This window comes from Leopardus geoffroyi, chromosome C2 (assembly GCF_018350155.1).
Source record: "Leopardus geoffroyi isolate Oge1 chromosome C2, O.geoffroyi_Oge1_pat1.0, whole genome shotgun sequence".
Taxonomy (NCBI): domain Eukaryota; kingdom Metazoa; phylum Chordata; class Mammalia; order Carnivora; family Felidae; genus Leopardus; species Leopardus geoffroyi.
Window position 1 is genome coordinate 132,367,001 of NC_059333.1, and position 22,899 is coordinate 132,389,899.

Sequence of the window (22,899 nt, forward strand, 5' to 3'; positions counted from 1 at the left end):
TGCTGTGAGTGTACTGTACCATGCACTTTATACCTGCCAAATCCCACAAAACCAATTTCACAGATGAGAAAAATACAGATTCCGGTAAGTGAAGCCACAAGCCCGGCATTACATAAGTGTATGTGACAGAACAAATCTTACTTTTTCCGTGATTCCAAGTTGCGTTCTGGACCATCTTTAAGCTTACGGGATGTCAAATAACAGAACTAGATCATCAGTATCGAAGCTGTGGAATATGACCCATTTGTCACTGCAAATGTGTTCACTGGACAGAAATCCTGCAGGTCTGGCACGAGACTCTCACACAGGCACTGCAGAGGGGGCTGAACGGAGCAGCCGCCCAAGACCCAACGGAGCTCCTGCAAAGGTCACCAAAACACTGCCACAGCTCTCTGTCCCAGCTGTGGGTGAGCAGCAAACATCCACAGCTGGCTGGACATCCTGGGGATGCGGAGGAGTGGGGCTGGGGGCGGGGGCTGGGGGTTACAGGAAGGGAGTGGCTGATTGTAAGCAAAGACCAGTTCTCAAGATGAGGTCACTGGTTAGTTTCAGAAAGTTGCTGCTGATACCAAAGAAAGTAGCAACTTTTTTTTTTTTAATTTTTTAAATGTTTGTTTTTGAGAGAGAGAGAGAGAGTGCGAGCACAAGTGGGGGAGGGGCAGAGAGAGAGAGAGAGAGAGAGAGAGAGGGAAAGGGAAACGCAGAATCTGAAGCAGGCTCCGGGCTCTGAGCTGCCAGCACAGAGCGTGACCCCGTGAACTGAACCCGCAAGGTCATGACCTGAGGCAAAGTCTGACACTTAACCGACTGGGCCGCCCAACTGCCCTGAGAAAGTAGCAAATTCCTCATCTCAGAATTTGTAAACTACAGGAATGTTAGGGAAGATGGTATGGATAATGATGATAATGAAGTGGAAGATACAACAGCTCACATGATTTGAGTATTTTCCATATGCCAGGCATTGTGCAGAGCATTATCTCATTTAATCCAATGAACTAGTTTGTATGCCCATTTATTGATGAGAAAATCAAGGCCCAGAGATATGGGGATTCACTCACAGTGGCACCACTAGTTAGGGACAGAGTTAGGACTAGAGTTTGGCACCTCTGGGTATTTTTTTTCTCTGTACCTTACAGCCAATTTCTCTTCCCATCACGATGTGTGAAAAGAATATGGTCTTTGGAAGAACTAAGCAGACCCAGATCTAAAGCCTGCATTTCCTGTGTCACCCTCTCTTTCTGAGTCTCAGTTTCCCCATTTGTAAAACGGAGATAATATCTTACTCTCTCTTTTGTTATCAACATTAAATGAAATAATGTATATCATGTACTTATTAGAGCATCTGGTACACAGTAAGGACTCAACACGTGTGGGCTTTGTTTTGCTTTGTTTTGTTTTGTTTTTTCCCTCTTCCTCTTGCCTTGGGTGTGGAAATAATGTCTACTAGGTCTTTTCAGTTATCTGCCCTCTTAGGTGGTAATCATCATATATCATATTGATATTCCAGATGGATCAACTATTTACTTGCCTACTTATAAGACACACTAAATGAAGCATTTGGAGGGAACAAGAAAATAGGAATATTATGCCAAGTTTTCGTAAATTTAAGAAACACCAAAATGGCTCCATTACCTGGGTTGCTAATATAATTAAGTGGTACTTAGCTGGTGTTCAGCTGCACAATAGAATCACCTGGAGCTTTAAAAATGCCCAGTGTTTAGGCTGAGACCTCATACCAATTTATTTATTTTTTTTATTTTTTCAACGTTTATTTTATTTTTGGGACAGAGAGAGACAGAGCATGAACGGGGGAGGGGCAGAGAGAGAGGGAGACACAGAATCGGAAACAGGCTCCAGGCTCTGAGCTGTCAGCACAGAGCCCGATGCAGGGCTGGAACCATGTATCGTGAGATCACGACCTGAGCCGAAGTCAGACGCTTAACCAACTGAGCCACCCAGGTGCCCCACCACGGTCCATTCTTGCCGGGAAAACTGATTACCCTGTGATTAGTTCGACTTTCCTTCAATCTCCTCTTCCCTCAGCAGCCAGTACCAGCCATAATAAATTCTAACTACACTCCTCTGGTGCCTCCGGAGTAGAATCTAAACTCTCCAACATGGCACACAAGGTCCTCTATGGCTGGCCTGTACCAACCTCTTTACGTCCATCTCCTAGCCTCAAGTTAGCGAGGGTCCATGCAGTCAATCTCCTTTGCCATGAACACAATGGGATTTATGGTTTAAACAAAAACCTATTTTGAGAACAAAGACCTGGGCGAGACGATTGCTTTTTGAGGGTACTTACTGATCATTGCTCAGCTAAATTGTATCCAATGATTTTCATTCAAATCAAAGGACCTCTTCTTGAAGAAACCTCTGGGTTCCCAGTCTGGGATAAGGATTCCTCCATCTTCTCACAGGGCTCTCTGCACACCTTCACCGCAGCACGACTACGTGGGATTGAAACGATCTCTTTCTGGGTCAGTCTTCCCAGGGGACCCTGCGCTCAAGGCATGTGTCACCTTTTATTTATCTCCATATTCTCCATCTCTGGCACAAGGCATGCTATCTGGTAGGTGGCATGTGGGATGCCAAGCTGAGCTGAAAGTCTACAAAATGCATCCACTCACTTGTAGAGCTTCAAGGAGGCGAATTCTAAGTCAGCACTTCCGGAACCTAGATGTGCATATGAATTGCCTGCAGATGTTAACATGTAGGTTCTCATCCAATTGACTTCAGGTGGGAGCCCACGAAGTCTGCATTTCTTACAGGCCCCCAGGTGATATTGATGCTGCTGGCTCACGGCCCATCAGCTACACCTTGAGTAGTTAGGATTGTGGCCTCCCCTCCAAAAGCACGAAATACAGGACACCTGTAACTCAATTTACGCAACAGAAGAAAGAACATTTTTACTTTGTAGAAGTGCTGGTAACGGAGAGGATAAAAGAAGATTTATGCCGTTTACTAGTCTATTTACTGTCTATTCCTATAATATCCCAGCAACCTGGAGTTGTGTATACTCTTTTAAGAGACTGCAAACGGGCGTCTTGTGAGCCAGGCCCCCACACAGATGTTGTTCTCCTCACAGGAGGCGAGAACTTCCTTATCGGCGGCATTTGTGGGCAGGAGAGCTTCTAGCTGCCACAGGAATTTTTCTCAGCGCACAGTCCAAATTCAGTTTGGAAAGTAGAAGCTGGAAAGAAGAAGTGAGGGAGGCCAACAGGATATTAGCCAGGATTAGCAAGATAAGTAAGGCTTATTCATTCATCCCTTCCCTGCACAAAGAAAACCAGTTACTGAGCACCTCCTACTCTAAGTTCCAAATGTGCTACAAAATGAGATCCTCTAGGGTTGTCAAGGTGGACAATGGAGGGCTAGAGAAAATGTTTAGTCCAAAGAGAATTCCAGACTTTGGGTCAGAGATGGAAAGATGTTTCAATTATAGAGTCCAGTAAGAGCTGCACAAATGTTCAACTGTGGTTATTCAAATTCTCAGCCCCGCTGCTCACACTCGGATAAAAGACCTAGGAGTCAGATTTAAGATGTCAAATGAAGTTTTCCAGAGATATCACAGGATTCTTAGTCATCTGTAATTCCGACCAGCTGTTCTGCAACGCGTGGTCCATGTCATGGAAGGCTGCTGTGCGCAGCTGTGGGTCATTTCTGCACAGAACCTCTAGGAAAGTATATACTTTCTGCCTGTTCCATGGTTCCTTTTGGGGGGCACGCAATTTTGTTGACGGGTCACTCCATATTCAAATAGACTGGCTATTATGGAATGGTTCAAGATTTTTTTTTTTTAAGTTTGCTGGGTTTTTGTTAAAGATTTTAAGAAAAGGCTTTTCAGCAACCCACCACACCTGCTGTGGCCTCAGCTTCCGCCAATTCCAAGATTTCCAGTCCAGTCACACTGACCCCCTTTCAGCCCTGCTCACACACTGCCCATTTCCCCACTCACGTCAATGCTCATACACACACACCCCGGCCTTGCTGGCTATTCTCCCCTTCTCATTGTTCATGCCAAGTCCCTTCCTACCTATCCAACCAAACCATATTTATCTTTCAAGGTGAAAATGTTTATTCATTCATCAAATCCTGGCCCCTTAAGGGCCAGGCACCATCCTGGGTGTTGGGGGTACAGTGATGGACAAGTTAGGGGTGCTCACTTGGGTGCCTCTTGGGGACTTGGATAAGTGAATTAGACACTTATAACCACTGTAACCCTCCTGGCAAGGACCTAGAGCAAGAGACCCAGTGCTGGGAGAATATGCGGTGTGGTGGGTGTCCCCTTGCCCAGTTTTGGAAAGTTTATGGAAGGCGCTCCCAAGCAGATGGCAGCCAGCGCAGAAAGATGAATAGGAGGTGCTGAGGGAAAGAGGTTCCTTGCAGTGGGAAGAGATTGGGCTGGGAAGGTGAGTAAAGGTCAGATTTTGCCGGGTCTTTTAAGGCATGGAAGGACTTTGTACTGTTATCTTCAAGGAAGTGGGAGGAGAGGGTTCATGATCTGTAAGTACAGATGTGGTGTGAATCTCCTTTATTCCTTCAAGTGTTCTCCCATGATTGGAATCCCAAGTGACTTTTTTTTCCTTCTTTGATTTCCAAAGCAATTACTGTCTTGACTTAGCAGCCTTACTCGGAATTTATGCACAGTATTTTTCATCATCCTGTGGTCATTCTCTGCTGTCGGTTCTCTACTTCTTTGTCCCCATAACACACGCTCAAGTATTATATTTGGGGCTGGACTGTCCAAAATACATAATACACTTATTTAAAAGCTCCTTATATTTACAGCGTAATTGTTCCTCCAGTGAAACAGTGTCACTTTATGTCACCCCTCTTACATCTTACCTGCGTCAAATTGTGCTGTTCAGCCTCAAGGGACCACTCAGACACAAAATTCCCGTGAAAAGTGAATGCACAGTCAGTGGTAACATAAACCAATTTTATACATTGGGATGCAGACACGTTTCCCTGGTCCTGGTGCTTTGTGTTCCAATTGTTGTAGGTTACCCAGCTCTAGCGACCTTGACTTAATGCAAACTCATCAAGGGAAAGGACAGTTATACGTACGTTTAAATTCCTCACAGTTCTTTTTCCTTTTTTCCTTTTTTTTAAGTTTATTTATTTTAGAGAGAGAGAGAGAGAGAGAGAGAGCACAAGCAGGGGAGGGGCAGGGAGAGGAGGAGAGAGGATCTCAAGGAGGCTCCATGCTGTTAGTGCAGAGCCCAACGCAGGGTTCAAATTCACGAACCGTGAGATCGTGACCTGGGCCGCAATCAACAGTCGACCGTTTAACTGACTGAGCCACCCAGGCACTCCCAAATTCCTCAGAATTCTTAGCACGATGCTGGATGTAGCAGAAGGATTTATTTGAGTTTTGCATTTATTTTTGCGACTGGGTTTAATTCTTTTTAAATTATGGAAATGTGTCAGGCTTTCAAAAATCTGTAAAAATAATACAAAGAACACCAGTTTTTCAGTACCTAGTGTAAGAAATAACACATTATAATGGCAATTGGACCTCTGCTTTACCCCTCCTCACTGAAAGATCACTACTGTCTTAAATTTGGTGTTCCATAGGTGGTGTCATATATGCTCTTACTCCAGTTGTGGGCATTCATAAACAGTAGGCCTTGTTGCCTCTCGGGTTTTAAGAGGTCGTATAAATGATGTCATAATGTGTCCTTCGGCAACTTATTTTGTTTCAGTATTACCTTTGTTGTTTGTCCACTGTTTATCAATGCAGCTGTAATGTAGCAATATGCCACACGTAGGACGATTCAGTTGGCCTCACCTCTTCACTGAAACACACAATGCTCTGGTGAACCAGTGCTTTCTTTTGCTTTGGGGTGTACATGTGTGACAGGTTCTACAGGCATAGAGACCTAGAAATGGGACAGCTGGGCAGGAGGATATGTGCATCAGCAACCTAACTAGATATTGCCAACCTGCTGTTCAAAGGTGGGACCATCTACTCTTCCATCAGCAGAGTGGGAGTTCTTCTGGCTTCACATTCTTGAGAACCCACGTTACTTTCAGATTGAGGGATCTGATGTATTGCTCCAGCATGCGTTTATACACACACGCACAGATCAGGATTCTTAGGGAAAAGCAGAACTTTACCGAAGAGTCGAGTTTGCTTTAGAACTTCCCAGAGACCAACGTGTGGCTACTTTAAAATTTTCGGCAGCCTAGAATTGGTTGGATTGTTTGAAAATTATTCAACGACAAGAGTACTGTTAAGGAAAATTATGTGGGAAAAGTACAAAATTGCCAATGGGATCACCCTATTAGCATAGTTACTTTTAAAATATACAAAATATACTCACTTGGCAATTACTAGTTGCCTTGATCAAACTGAAAGATTTAAAAAATGAATTCACTACTGGCTTATTTTACATTATATATACATTTTCCAAATATGTCTAATCCTGTACTGCTCTTCCAATGGGTCTGAGTTAGCCTACAGGTAAATAAAAATGAACAGAACAAGCTTCCGGATCAGACTTGCTTTTATTTTAGAACTTGTCTCTTGCTCCATTGTAATTCCCAAGAACAGCTCTGATCATATAGAATATTCATGCGTTTCCCAATTGTTTTTCCCAGCAAAAATCAAGTACATACAAAGCAAAGCATGCTAAAATGTAAAACAAATGATCACAGCACGAAACAACCACTCACAAAATTAGCCTCATCTCACTTTTTTTCTTTCTCACTAGTTCCATTCTTTTCTTTTTCTTTCTCACGAATTCCATTCTTTTCTAAATGTTCTGGTAAAGAGCAGGCTTTGACTATGCTGGTAGCAGCCTGCCAGGTAGCTTTTACAGGGCGCTCAGGTCATGAGGGTGGCACAAAATCGGAAGGATGGACGTGGGTTTCTAGTTCTATGAAGAGAGAGAAGACACTCCTAGTAAATTCTAACTCTGCTTTTTACTCAGCAGTCCAACTTGAGATGCAGACGTGATGAAAATGAAAGTCTTTAGGCAGAGAGAGCGTCAGAAGTGCTGCCCGAACCGTACGAGAGCTGTCAAAGAGAAACTTCAGTTAACTCTTCCTGGTCGGTTGTCCCCATTCATGGAGGAAATGAAGTCATTCCTAGTTTCTCAGTTCTGCTCGTCGATGTCTTCACTCGGAAAAGTCTCCCTCTCAGATTCGAAACAGAACAAGTTTAGCACGTCATTAGCTGATTGGTCTCATGAGAAATTCCTGCCGCTCGCCATTCTCCTTCCAGCAGATGATTTACACTTTCTAGTTAGCACCACGTGGAATCACACATTGCCAATGGAGCTGTCTTCCTTTCCTGCTCTGATCATCTTGGGGCCTCACCATCTGCAAAACATAAAAATATGAATTCGCTCTTAATGTCACTGGATTTGTTTAAAATGTTCCTCTTGACTCTTCTTTTGCCACATATGAAATGAGCACACGTTGTTTTGCCATTTTCGGTAGTCAAAATAAAAGGGCAATGTGATAATGGATACAAATGAGCAACATATAAGTAGAACTATAGATAGGCTTCCTCCTAGGAAAATGCTGGTGCGTTCATCATCTGAAATGCCACACTCAGCACATTCAGTGGCTGGTATCATGGATTCAGGGCTAGAAGGAATGTGCAGAGCTAGGACTCTGCCCAGAATCCTTCTGATCTTTTTTAGCATTGACTTGGAGGACAACATTGCTTCCCCTCCCATCCCTCTTTCCCCCTCCTTCCCGACCACCCCCATGTGAGCTTTTGCTTCCAGCATCTTAGGAGGGCTGCTGTCCAGCCACTGGAATGGCTTTAATCACATGCAGCATGAGTGCCTTGGAGCTTAAAGCCCTTCCCAAGACAACCCTTGGCCAGTCAATGATCCAGGAGGAGTAAGAAAGCCCAACTTCTTTGTTTCAGGTCAGGATGCTCTGCAGCATTAACTCAACATGCCGGAGCGCCTGCAAAGACCAAGTGCTCTACGGTACTTGGCCCGAGATGACACCCTTGTTTGTCTCCCACTCTTTCCCTGCTTGCTTCCTCCATTCCCTTTCCGCTTCTCCTGTCAGTGAGTGCTATCTCAATAAATCATATGCATGCCAATCCTCACTCCGGGGTCAGCTCCGGGGAACCTGGCCCAAGGCAGGATATGAGAGATGATCCCACCCACTTGTCTTCACACACTTGCTTACACACCCGCCTCAAAGGAAAACAATCATGTACTCTTGCCTTGCATATTTCAAAGTTAACATCTAATTATTTTTTCATTAGGATTTGAGGTATTAGAAAAGGATGTGTAAATCGTGACATATCATAAAAACTGATATTTAAAAATAAAACTGCCACATTTTTCTTTTTTTCTTTTTTTTTTTTTTTAATTTTTTTTTTCAACGTTCATTTATTTTTGGGACAGAGAGAGACAGAGCATGAACGGGGGAGGCGCAGAGAGAGAGGGAGACACAGAATCAGAAACAGGCTCCAGGCTCTGAGCCATCAGCCCAGAGCCCGACGCGGGGCTCGAACTCACGGACCACGAGATCGTGACCTGGCTGAAGTCGGACGCTTAACCGAATGCGCCACCCAGGCGCCCCTGCCACATTTTTCTTTTAACTTACCATATAGACTCTAAATATCAGTGATTCGATAGCACCATTATCTATTTAAAATACATGTAAACATGTTCACAGTTAAAAGTCAGATACTATGTAGTGTTTACTTTTCTCCTTAAACGTGTATTTCCATTGCACTTCCCCCATGGAATTTCATTTAACTGTAACATATTTATATGCTTTAAAACCTTTTATTGTCTGCCTAACAATAATCCTCTGCAGCAAAAAATATATTTAAATGCACATTTTTCATTTTATATGGCTATAAGCTTCTACGTGTTAACATTTTTTTTCTGATGGATTACCATCACAGCTTATCAAAACAGCATATATATTCAAATTTTGGTAATTTTATCATAAAAAAAGTAAAAATTTTATTGGACATGCATTTCTTATTGAGAGGCATAGTTTTTCCCTATCATTTTTACTTACTGCTACTACAATTTATTGTTAGAGTGAGGCAACATCTAATATTAATTCTATTAATATTTACTATTGTAGATTTAAGCACTGATAAATAGTTTACACAGATGGGTTTTGATAAATAGTTTACACAGAGCAACAGCAAATAGTTCTTTGACTTGTTTCTGAGTTATGTGTCCAAAATGACCCCATCATCTTTCAAGAGGTTTTACAAAGGAATGTTACCCAGTCACTGAATGACGTTTTGTCACTTCTGGAAAATGTACCCCCAAACGCTTCACTAAACTTATCAAATGGCTATTAATAATACCAGTTACTCCTTCATTTATGGGTATGGGGTTTAACTTGAGAAACTAAAATATGGCTGGAAAATTCGAATATTGTTAAATTAAGTACACTTGACATGTATCCTATTACTATATTTTTTGATAAAATAATAATATTTATTATAATGTTTTATATATTTTTTCTTCAGAATTTTGAAGCTCCAACTTAGCTCATTCACTTTATGGGACATATCCCCAGATAGCCTAATTGGCAGAAGTGGTCCTTCCAGTAAAACCAATCAACACCTCATTGTGTGATGATGTCTTATTTATGATTCCGTTCATAGGTAAATGATTAAGGCTACGATTTTTTTTGGCCTAATGAAACAATGCTTGCTCTCCATCAATATTTCATGTACAGACTCTTTGCTTTGTTCTCACAGATTTCTCACTTAGAAGCGATGCATCTTTTGGTCCCTCTGGGTGGCTCAGTGAGTTAAGCTTCCGACTTCAGCTCAGGTCACGATATCGCAGTTTGTGAGTTTTGAGTTTGAGCCCCGGGCTCTGTGCTGACAGCTTGGAGCCTGGAGCCTGCTTCTGATTCTGTGTCTCCCTCTCTCTCTGCCCCTTCCTTGCTCACGCTCTACGCGTCTCTCTCAAAAATAAATAAACATTAAAAAAATAATAAATAAATAAATAAATAAATAAATAAATAAATGAAAGAAGAGATGCATCTTCTGCCAAGATTTGGGAAATGGAAGAGGCCAGATTACTAAATGAAACTTATCATCACTCCTACCATCCTCCATTTAGAGTATACCTGAATTCAGAACATCCGAACATGACTTCAAATACCTCTTTTCTAGCAACACGCATTTTCCTTAACAGAAACACATACGAGATGGGAAAGACATGAAGCCTCATGTGGCTTCAAGGAAGCCTATAGATCCAGTATTTTGACTCCTTGTTTGACACCCACCCCCTATCCCATGCCTCCCTAGCAGGGTTTACATCTGGGCAAAGCACATAATCAGATTCAGAATGGCTGAGAAAGGGGCCCCTGGCTGGCTCAGTCAGAAGAACATGTGACTCTTGATCTTGGGGTTGTGAGTTTGAGTCCGACACTGGGTGTAGAGATTACTTAAAAATAAAATCTTTAAAAAGAATGGTTGAGAAATATCCATCTCTTGTGTGAGGTGTGTGTGTGTGTGTGGGGGGGTGGTATTTGTAAAGGGAGGCAGGAAAGGAGACCCTCCATGATTCCTCAGATAGAGACATTCTCAGTAGACAGAGTCCTTTAAGAGTAGTTCTCAGAAACCCATGCACTGGGAAGTCTTTGTGTGACCCCAGTAGCCCCCAGTATGAAAAACACTGGCCTTGACCAAGCTCCTCATACACAAATAAGAAAGCTGAAGACCAAGGCAATCTGGTGACCATTTGAGATCACAAAGCTAGCTGGTGACAGAACCAAAATTAGCATCTGGGTCGCCTCATTCCCAGTCTGACATTCTTTCCACCATGACCATCAACTCTAATGCGATTTGTCATCATCACTGTCATTATCATCATCATCAATATCTCAAATAATAGCTAATATGTGTTAAGCTTTCACTCCATACAAAGTGCTGTTCGAAGCACTTTACATTCATATAGCGATCACATTAGCCTATGATGTATGCTCTATTATTATGTCCATTTTACAGAAAGGGAAATGGAAGCTCAGAGAGACAGAATACTGTGCCTAAGATTACATGACTAGTAATTGCAGAAATAGGAGTCAAATCCATGTCCCAATTCAATGATCCCTGGATTCACTCTTTCAACTACTATTTCCCAAAGTGGTTTCTATAAAATATTAGCCCAAAAAGATGCCGTTACAAGATTTTGTGGTCATAGTGGTTTGACTGTAGCCCCTCTCTCAGAATCACAATGAAGATGAACCCATTAAAGGCACTGAGAAGTCCTGCAAAAATGATACCTACTTATCAACTTTTTATAGGAAAATTATTTTTTTCTAATTACCTATTAATGTCTAGTGAGAAGACTCCCATTAAAGAAGACTAATTTAGGCTCAATATCTGTAACAGTAGGTCAATGGTTCTCAAATTCTAGCCTGCATTAGAATCATCTGGAGGGCCCCAACTCCAGAGTTTCTGATTCAACAGGCCCATGGTGGGATTCAAGGATCTGCATTCCCAATGACTTCCTAGATGATGCTGACGTTGCTGGTCATTGCTGGACATTGATATTAGAAAAATAAAGACTAAGAAACAAGCCCTAACTTGGCATGATGGGAAAAGGAATACAGTTACACTTTTTAAAATCCACATTAAAATCTTGTGAATGACTACCCTATGACCCAGCAATTCCACTAGCAGGTATTCATCCAAGGGATACAGGTGTGCTGTTTCGAAGGGGCACATGCACCCCAATGTTTATAGCAGCGCTATTGACAATAGCCAAAGTATGGAAAGAGCCCAAATGTCCATCGATGGATGAATGGATAAAGAAGATGTGGTGTGTGTGTGTGTGTGTGTGTGTGTGTGTGTGTGTTTATGAGGAACTTAAGATACAAAACAGATGAACATAAGGGAAGGGAAGCAAAAATGATATAAAAACAGGGAGGGGGACAAAACAGAAGAAATTCTTAAATATAGAGAACACACAGTTGTTAGAGGGGTTGTGGGGGGGATGGGCTAAATGGGTAAGGGATAGGGGGCATTAAGGAATCTACTCCTGAAATCATTGTTGCACCATATGCTAATGAACTTGGATGTAAATTAAACAATAAATAAATTAAAACATCAATTAAAAATAAAGTAAAATAAAATCTTGCAAATGTACACTATAATGAGCAAAAAAAAATCTGTGCATTAAGTAGATGGATAAAATTAAAACATAAGAAACAAAATGGGCACATGAAAAGAAAAGCCCACTCTCTTTGGGAAAACAAAGATAAGCATAGCAAAGATAAGCATATAAAGGGTGATTCCTCTTCACAGTGGATTTTTATTTTTAATTGTCCAACATATTGTCAGACTTAGATCATTCATGCAGGGATAATACTAGCTGATTATGTGCCAAGCACAGTGTGTATTCTGACCTTCATATGTATCATCTTCAACCTTTCAACAACCCAAATAAATATTTTATTATCTTTCTTTCATGGATTAACTTTAAGGTGAACTTGTGTTCTATAAACAGAATTGTAGAGTATAAATCTTTGTGACAAAATGGTATGGAATAGGTGCTGTGAATATTCTTTGGTAAAGACACTTTTAGGTATCTATAGCTTCCGTTTTCTTCTCTGTAGAAAAGATACAGGACGACCCAGTGATTTCTAAAGTCATTCCAGTTTCAGATCCTAATCTTCCACGACCCAAGAAAGAAGCCAAACTGACACTGCCTGAAGAGACTCAGACTGATTTCTTGGAGCAGAGCTGGCCAAATGTTACCATATCAGGCTGTTGGCTAGAACTCTCTGAGCGAAATGAATAAAGACATCATCAACTTCTGGATGTAGGATATATAATTAAGTAGAAAAATGAAGAAAACTTCTGGAGGAAAGAAATTATGAAGAATACTAAACAAGAAAGTATTGGTAATGTTCACTTGATAATCCTTTTGAGTCTAGCAACCTTATGATTTTCAATAGGAATCTCACCTCAAGATATCTAACAGGACTGAATCAAAGGAGATTTATTGCAGTGTTTTTCAAACTTGTATGCACATTGCAGTTGCCTTTGGAGCTTCAAAAAAATGGATGCCTTGTCTCACTCCCAGAGAAGATGATTTAAGTGATGTGGAATGTGGGCTGGACTATGGAATTGTCAACAAATACCTTGGTCATTATAATGCACAAACTTGGGCAATGCTGATTCATAGGGTTCTTTCCTATGATTACATTGTTAATTATATCCCCTACTGTGGACTGAACTGTGTCCCTCCAAATTCATGACTGTATTGGGGTCAGGGCCTTTAAGATGGTGACTAAGGGTGAATGCAGTCATAAGGATAGAGATGTGATCTGATAAAAATATCGCCCTTTGAAGAGGAAGTGACACCAGGTCTGTCTCTCCACCATGTGAAAACAAAGCAAGAAAAGGTGGCTGTCTGCCAGCCAGAAAGAGAGCTCTCATCAGGAATCAAATTGGCTGGTGCCCTGATCTTGGACTTCCCAGCCTCGGGAACCGTGAGAAAATAAATTATTGTTGTTTAAGCCCCCTAGTCTATAGCATTTGTTATGGCAGCCTGAGCTGCCTAAGACATCCCCTCTTACACTCACTCTATTTCGGATCTCATTCCTTCCTCCAGCATTGGGAAAGCGTACTGAATCAGGAGCTGCCAGACCAGGGTCAAGTCCCAGGAAGTCACTAAACCTCTTTGAGCTTCAGTTTCTCCATCCAAGTATGGGGGGTATTAACTCCTGTCTCTTATTCAGGGTTTTGGAGGGAACTCAATGGGACATGTATATGAAATTACCTTGTAGACAGTATGGCTCTGTACATGGGTGAGCTGCAGGTGGTACCTGCCACTTTCTCTCAACCAGCCTCCCTTTCAAATCCCCTCATTGATCTCCCTCTGGGTTTCCTCCTCAGCATGTTCTCTCAGCCATCTGGTCCCACTCATTTGACCTCACCTCCAATTCCCTGGTTCTCCCATCACTGCTCTCCTGCAGCCCATGTCTGCTAGCCACAAATCCTCCTACTTTTCCTTTATTTGAGAAGATCTTTATTTTGCCTTCATTCTGGAAGTCTATGTTCACTGGATAAAAAATTCTGTGTTCAGAGTTCTTTTACTTCAGTACATTAAAGAAAAAGATGTTTCACTGTCTTCTGCCTTCATGGTTTCTGATGAGAAATCTATGATCATTTGAAGAGTTGTTCTCTTTTTTGGTAACATGTAGATTTTCTCTAGCTGCTTCAAGATTTTCCTTATGTTTTGTTTTCAACAGTTAATTATGTGTCTTGAATGGGTTTTTAAATCTGTAAAGTTTTTTATCTTTTACTAATTTGGGAATTTTTTGTCCATTATCTCCTCAAATGTATTTTTTTCTGAATAAATCTAACTTTCATCTCTTTCTACTTCTAGAATGCCAGTGAAACAAATATTAGGCCTTTTGATATTGTTCTATAAGTCTCCAAGGCTCTGTTAATTTTAAAAACTCTCTTTCAGATTACATAATTAGTCTATCTTCAAGTTTACTGATTCCTTTCTTTGTCATCTTCCTTCTGCTTTGGAGCCCATTCAGTGAGCTTGTTCTTAAATTTCAGACACTGTATATATTTTTTACTTCTAAAATGTCCTTTTGGTTCCTTTTTTAAATTATTTCTATGTTTCTGCTGAGAATGTTATTTCTGTTTATTTCAGTTGTTTGCCTTTACTTCATGGAGCATAGTTATCATAGCTGCTAATTTAATGGCTTTGTCTATTGGTTGTCTTTTCCTCTCAGAATCGTTCGCATCTCCTGGTCACTGTATGTTGCCTAATTTTGGATTTTGTCCTGAACACTTTAAATATTATGTTGTAAAGACTTGAAGTATTGTTATAATTCTCTGTAGAATTAATTGTTTTTTTTGTCAGTGGGCAATCAACCTGGTAGGTTCACAATGCAAGTGCTATCTCACCTTCTGTGGGCAGTGGTTCCAACCTCAGTTTAGTGCCCAAAACCTTCACCATCCTATTCCGGGTCTTTCCATTCACACACAGCTCAGGTGAGAGCCCAGGGCTTATGCAGCTCCCATAATTAGAATTAGAGGATCCCCTTCTCCAATTGTCTTGCCTCTGGGGCTACCCCCACATGCTGGCCAACAGGGCCTATCTTCCTAGTTCCTCTGGCCATAAAAACAGGGTTTCTCTTTAATTTTAGCTAGCTAGCCTTTCACTCAGCTCCGAATTGTGCCCACTTCAGAGCAAAACCATGAGAAGAAAGGGGGGAAATGGGGATTTCTTCCACCAACTCTGACAAACGAGGGCCCTTTTTCCTAGTTCTTCTGCCCAGAAATATGGGGGTTCTACTGAGTTTTAGCCTCCTGCCCCACTGCCATCACACAGTTCCAGGACTGGGTCTGCCCTGAGCACAAAACCACAAAAGAAAACAGAAAAGAAAATGGTAAACTCATGCCCCTTCACAATATATCTGCTTTTTGTTACCTTTCAGAGATCTCAGGTGGTTAGTTTTTGTATTTTCTCCATAGTTTTCAGTTGTAGTCAGTGGGAGAGAGGGGCAGTATGGGCTTAGTCCATCTTGACTGGAACTAGATATTTCATTGTATTTATATTTGATTTTTCTTTTCTTACCTTTCTCTCCCCTTTCTATATTTTTCTGTATTTCTTCTACTCTCATCGCTCTTATTTTCCATCATTTTGCTGATTTTGTTCAATATCTATACATTAGCTATGCTTACAATTATACCCGTCTCTAATACATATAGTGTAGATGTATATGTGAAATATCCATTTGTACCGCATACATATATAGCATTGTGCATATATACTGCATACCCATATGGTATTTCATTGCATAATCATACCAAAATTTATCTATCATATCTGCTGTTGGGCTACTACAAAGAGTGCTGTTATGAACATTCTAGTACATGACTTCTGGTGAATATATATTTTTCTGTTGTGCATATACATGAGAGTAAAATTGCTGGTCATAGGATATGTAAAGTTTCGGTTTTCACAGATGCCAAAGAAGATTTAGTTTAAAGTAATTTCCTATACAGTTTTGGTACACGGCAAAATAGCAGCTGAAAAGCTGCTCTAGAGCCTACTATAGCTTCCTGTTCGTCATCTCCCGTGTTTTCTTTAGCTGTAGGTCCAGAACCATCTCCTCACATAGCCTAAGAATCTGCCCTCAGCCTCCAAAGAGATCTCAGAACCACAACAGCCTTGTGCATTCTAGGCACCACGAGGGCTGGGGCTGAGCTAGAAGCCCACATCTCAGAGCAGGCAAGCCCAGGGTGCTATGGGAGATGGCAGACCCTCAAACATTAGAGGCTCATTGTATAGGTCCTCCCCACCCCTACTTTGCACAAGGATGTGGGGATCTGCTTGCCTACCAAGGACCTGTGTGGTCTTTGTTCTCACCCCTCCTGTCTCCGTTCCCTGACCCGACACCAAGTATTTACATCGACTTCTAGTTCTGGTTTTGTCAACACCATTGACTCCTTTTTTTTCTTTTTGCCTTTCTGGAGTTTTATCTGGTTTGCCTCCTCATTTGGGGAACCCCCTGCAGCCCCAGATGATAGGGTCCTCTATCTTGTCATCTCCACCTGTCCCAGTGAGTTCTCTTTGCTCATCCTTGCTCATTGTCCACTAGGGGAAAATCCAAACGAAGGTTCTTCAGGGTCTTCGATTCTACTGTACCCAAGGTTACCTTTTTTATCCTGTCGTTTACCATCTGCTAGAGCTGGCATTTCTTCTGCATGTGCCTCTTCCTTATCATTCATCATCAGTTCTCCAGTTGAAAAAAGCATGTATAACTTCTGGATCAAATCAGTAGTGGTCCCAGAACCATTACTAGGATCGTTCCCTAATACAAAGGAATGCTGCTCCTGGGAACCAAATTCATCAACCAGCTCACTGTTTCCTGTCTCTATTTCATACACCCCAGGAATAAGGCTGAGGTGACAGAGAAAAGAGATGAAAAACACATTAGCCAAGCCCCTTGCAGAATTAAATGTAAATACAGGCAGACATATAACAGCAATCAATTTTATGCATGTGATTAGAACAGTCCAAACGCAGTTTATGGATGAAATCTGACTCAGGGACAATTTTTTAATATTCCAAAGAGAAATTAGAATGTTGTGTCAGGGGTTTAGGACTCCAAAGCAATATTATTTTCATGACTGAATTTTTATTGAGTACTTAGGGTTGTACTTTGCAAAATCAAACTTAAAAGAACGCTTCCTACCAGTTTTCATATGGGTTCTGTTTTTTGAATGGCGAATGTTTTTGTTGCTTTGAAATTTTTTCTTTTGTGTTTTTCTTCTGCTCTAAAATTGCTACAGCTAACCTTTGATATCATAAGTTGTCTGTTTTGACAGTACTCAATGTTAGTGTGGTGTTATATAAGGTATTGATAAGAGCCTCTGGTTTTTTTTTCATAAAAGCAACAGAAATGGAAACATGGTTCTTTCTAATATGGTTCACATTCTATGTGCTATGAACCCTAGATCTGTGCAGCCATCACAAACCAGGAGTATTTCAAACGTGCGCGTGCACACACACGCACACACACACACACACACACACACACACCCTACTACATCCAACAACCAAACTTGCATCCCGAAAACTCAAACACCATTCATGTCAAGTTATTTTCATTAGGACTGTTTCCAGCTGTAGTATTACCCAAACTGTGACTTTGTCAACTCACAATACAGTGTTTCCTGAGCCAACGGTCTCTGGGTTGGGAGAGGTGATGTTAACACACTTGGCTATCAGATCTGCAGGGGGATATTTGTTGATGGCACCTGGAGAAAGAGTGGCTGGTTAATCTAAATTTTACCCTTCTGTATTCTATCGCCCAAAGTCAGTTCATCTTTTCTTGTGATGTTTTCAAGATCAAATTAATTTTATAAGGGACTCAGCAAAGTAGACACCCTCTGACATTGCAATGCCTCACTGGTAAAGTCAATGAGATACAGCAGTGATTCAGTAAAAAATTCTTAAGCTCTGCATGCCACAGGCTTGTGATGTGATTCAAGGATATCTCTCAACCCCTTCTAACATCTGTTTCTTTCCCTTTAACAGGAAGATCTCTCCAGAAGACACCTTGAGCTGTTGAAATGGTCTGCCCTATTTACCTTGGGGTTGGAAGAAGGCATCGTTTTTTTTTTTTTATGCTACTATATATAAATCCTGAATTCCAAGATTCCTAAGGGTTACATGAGCCCTGCGGCTTTGCGAGTGGCAGAAAATCTGCATCTCTGTCATTTCCTGGTAAATTTGCAGGAGCTGCAGATAACTACTCAAGGTGGCCTCTGCCTCACTCCTAATCCCAACCCAGGCCAGGATTGGCTTGATGCTACAAGCTCTTGGGTATACTGCTATGCCCATGTCTAAAATTGCAACACACGGACAGAGGCTGGGGCAGTCACTGTCACTATAAAAAGACACCCTTAAGCCCCTGCCTGGCTATGCCTGAGCCAACTGTCTGGGACAGAGGCTCTAGAAGAGATTCCTTCCCATGGCTGAAAAGAATTAAAGTCATAGCCAAAGGTAATTTATAGTGAAAGATAGAACAGAAGTCCTTGGAGTAGATGGAGGGTGGTGGCAGTGGGATATTACTGATTACAGCAGTGTCCTTCCTTAAGGGTATAGGAGCTGAAATGTAGTTTAATGAACAGGAACACGGATGGCTCTGGGGTCAGAATGCCTGGGGCTGAGTCTAGAATTCACCAACTATTAAACTGTGAACTTTTGAGCAATTTATTTAATGTCTCTGAACCTTACTTAGTATGCTCACATGTAAAATGGGGATACTAATACTTTCCTTTGAGGGCTGAACTGAGAATTAAATGATATAATCCATTTAAAGAATTTGGCACATAGTACCAAGTACATATTAAACAGATTAGGGTTAAGAGACACTTTTTACCTATACGGGGATTTTTCTGGCTAAGACTTTGACAGTGCAGCAGTAGAGTTCAAGGTCAGTAAGACCTGATATTTTTCTCTGGTTTTCTCACCCCTACTCACACCTTAGACTCTACCAGTCTCCACTGAAGTATGGAGTATATTACTATGTCAACTGGTGGACTGTACACAGAGACATCAAATCCATTGCAAAAGCAATAGAAGAGAAAAGGTTTAATGACTTACGTCTGATTAAATGAACAAATGGCTTGACAAACTTGGTGATATAGTTCAAATCTGGCTTGTGGGTTCGGCCAAGCTGGACTAAGTGATGATCCAGTGGGTGGCTGGCTAATTCTTCTAATTCCTTGTCGTTGTATACAGAGCCAAAGGAAAACACAAATATGGAGTAGCCCTGACACTTGGCTCTCAGAGATACATTTCTTAAGACTTCCTTGTCTAAGGGGTTGGTTTCTCCAGCAGATACAACAAAGATAACTTTGTTTTTCCTCAGGTTGGGGGTTCCTACAAAGACATTGTCAATTGTCCACTGCAGGGCATGGCCGATAAAAACATCTCCATTGAGCTGTTGAAAAGAGTCTTGGAGATGATGTTTCATTTGGTATATACTGTTATAAGTAACCAAATCAAATTCCAGGTAGACAGGGCATTCTTCACTGTTGGGCATATAGCCTGGAGGAGAGTAGCTCAGGACTGCCACTCTGTCTCCTAACATGGAGGTCAGTGGGTCTGGGGCAACGTGAAAGTAATCAAGCACTGAGATTAGAAAAGTTTTCACTTCCTGAAACTCCTCATTTCCTATTCTTTGGGAAGAATCTATGAGGAAAGCCACATCCATGTAATATTCTTGAAGAGAGGTATCTCCAGGTTCATAAGTAAGACCTGGTTCTTCTTTTCTGCCATGGTTTTCATGTCCTGCAATAGAATAGCTCAAGTCATTCTTTTTAGTAGAAGGCTAAACTTGGAGCTCCTAGCCAAGGATGGCCAATACACATCATGGGATTTTTGCCATGCTTCATTCCCACACCCATGGCAGACATCATTAATCAATTACAGTACTTGTTCTCAGATGCATTTTCCACACACTGCATGGGAAACCACTGGGCATTCAACAGGGGCCGTCATGTGAAAAGAAATGTTTGCTAGCCCATCTCAGATCTCTGTCAAAAAGATCTTTGATTGATCCTCTAGCTATTTTCATACGCAAGATGAGAAACATATAACTATTTTTAGTGCACTCTACATGATCACAAAATTTGCATGAGATCTAATTATTACGCAGTGACCCTTAAAGTATATATGTCAAAATCACATTTACTGATGTCACAAACACTTGGACCATTATATACATGTTCAAAATATGCGCCATAGTGTGATGTCATGAGAGCAAGTATAAATGCTGACTTTAGAATCCAAACTCTTTGTAAGACATTAAATACTCTAAGATGTTGGTTAAGTGCCAGTCTACAGTTTATTGGCCCATGACAAAATAAGGAGCTCGCGCCATGTTGTAAGTCATCTAATTACTAAGTATACTGTTTAGTTCAGCCGACTCCTTCTTTTTTTTTTTTTTTTTTTGTAGCAAGATTTTCTCAATGAAGAAACAGTGCCGTGATTTATATTCTGATGCTAATGTCTTATCTTGCTGCAGATCAGCACTTCAAGAAGCACTGATCTAAGCCTAAGGGATCATAAAACCACGTCTACAACCATGGGGATAGTGGCTGGTTGGTGAAGCCACAACAGGAAATCCCAGCTTAGAAAGACAGAAAGTAGGTCGCCAATATTCTTTTTACCATGAAAGAAGTGTGTCTACGAACCTAATCAAGCAAGAAGTAGATTTCTAACAGGCAAAAATTGATTGATCCCCATTTGTGCTCAACTGCATTATTAAAGCTTTATATTTATTACTTTATTTACTCCTCACAACAATCCTCACAAATGAATCAATTAACCTGTATTAATGTCATAAAAACTTGGTAATAGAAATAGAATGCAAGAACCACCATGATAGATAATGTTATTAACAGGGCAAAGGCTCCATTAGATGTTTATATGCTCAAATAACTGAATTGCTGGGGTAAGCTACACATTACCTTTTTATCTATTGTTGGATTTTTTTGACAAATAAAAATTATACATAAATTGTAAGGTTTACAATGTGGTATTTTAATAACACTATACCTTGTGTAATGATTACAACAATCAAGTTAATATTATTGGATTTGATTTACTTAAAATTTTGTTTTGAATTTTACATCTATGTTTATGAGGAATACTGGCATGTACTTTCATTTTCACATAATGCCTTTGTCTGGTTTTGCTATCATGGTAATCTGGCCTCAAAGAATGAGCTGGAAAAGAATTTCTCCCTCTTTAATTTTCTGTAAGTTTGTGTAGAATTAGTATTATTTCTTCCTTAAACGTTTTGTTGAATTTACCAGTGAAGTTATTTTGGCTTCCATATGGGAAATTTTGAACTACAAATCAATTGCTTTAATAGGTTTAGGGCTACTTAGATTACTTCTTGAATGAGCTCTGGTAATTTGTGAAAATTGCAAGAAATCAATCTGTCTATTTCACCTAAGCTACTTTAGAGGCAAAATATTATTTATCATATTCTCTGATTATCCTTTTAATATGTGTAGACTATGTTTACTCTCTCATTCCTGATTTAATAGTGTCTTTTCTTTTTTCCTGGTGAGTTTATCATTTTCTTAAAAAACTTTTAGTGTTTGTTTATTTTTGAGAGAGAAACAGAGCACGAGTGGGGAAGGGCAAAGAGAGAGGGAGACACAGAATCTGAAGCAGGCTCCAGGCTCTGAGCCGTCAGCAAAGCTGACAGTCACCCAATTTTATTGACGTTCTCAAAGAAACACCTTTTTGGTTTTACTGATTTTCTCTTTTCTATTTCATTGAGTTCCACTTTAATTTTATTACTTCCTTTCTTCTTCTGCTTACCCTGGGTTCTTTCTTTGCTGATTTCTGGAGGTGAAATTTGAAGTCACTGTTCTGAAAACTTTCTTCTTTACCAATGTGAGTATTTAATGCTATAGACGATCTTGTAAGTATTGTGTTAGTGGAATCTCACAAATTCTGGTATATTGTGATTTTATTTTCACTCATTTCGAAATACTTTCTAATTTCCTTTCTGATTTCTTCTTTGATCATGGATTATTTAGAAGTGTTTCATTTAGTTTCCAAACACTTGAGGATTTTTTGAAGATCTTCCTGCCATTGATTTTTAATTTAATTCTGTTTTGGTCAGAGAATATATTTGGCATGACTTCAATCTCTTAAACTTTTGAGAATTGCTTTATGGCCCACAATACGGACTATCTTGGTGAGTGTTTCATGTGTATTGAAAAGAATGTGAATTTTGTTGTTGTGTGGAGTATTCTATTAATATCCATTAGGGGAGGTTAGTTACTAAGGTTGCTCAAGACCACTGTATCCCTGCTGATAGTCTACCAATTATTGAGAGAGGGTATTGAAACTCTGATGTTCTTTTCACTTTTAAAAAATCTTTTCTCTCCCTTAGTTTTATTTTGGATAATTTCTATGGCCATGTCTTTAAGTTTATTGATAGTTTCTTTTACCAAATCTGATTTGCTATTAATCCCATCCAGTGTATTGCTCATCCTAGACATTGCAACTTTTTATCTCTACATGTTCTATTTGAATCTTTTTCTTATATCTTGCACATCTCTGCTTAACTTTTTCACATATGGAATACAGTTATAATAATTATTTTGATGTCTTTGCTAATTCTAATATCTGTGTCAGTTCCACTTCGTTTTAAGAGTGATTATGTTCTTGATTATGGTCATGCCTTTCATGCTTCTTTTTGTGCCAGATATTGTGAAATGCTCCTTTTTCTGATATGGGATACTTTTGTTTTCCTATAAATATTCATGTTACATGAAAACGGTTTGATCCTTTTGGGTCGTGCTCTTATGATTTAGGTGGCAAATCTAGAACAGTGCTTAATTTAAAGCTAATTATTCCCCACTACTGA

General features: G+C 40.4%; 1 protein-coding gene across 3 annotated transcripts in view; it reads right to left on the reverse strand.

Annotated features, from left to right (window-relative positions):
* Positions 1–6,725: 6,725 nt before the first annotated feature.
* COL6A5 (collagen type VI alpha 5 chain) overlaps positions 6,726–22,899 on the reverse strand; it is a 125,936-nt gene continuing 109,762 nt past the window's right edge. Inside the window, exons 38-41 of one of the 3 annotated variants that reach the window (XM_045503668.1) lie at positions 19,107–19,796; positions 17,659–17,755; positions 16,651–16,895; positions 6,726–7,329 (exon numbers count right to left, since the gene is read on the reverse strand). In XM_045503668.1, the coding sequence (XP_045359624.1) occupies positions 7,310–7,329; positions 16,651–16,895; positions 17,659–17,755; positions 19,107–19,796 (1,052 nt within the window). In that variant the 3' untranslated portion in view covers positions 6,726–7,309. The remainder of the gene's footprint in view (positions 7,330–16,650; positions 16,896–17,658; positions 17,756–19,106; positions 19,797–22,899) is intronic. The other 2 variants (XM_045503669.1, XM_045503670.1) reach the window with 2 other exon arrangements.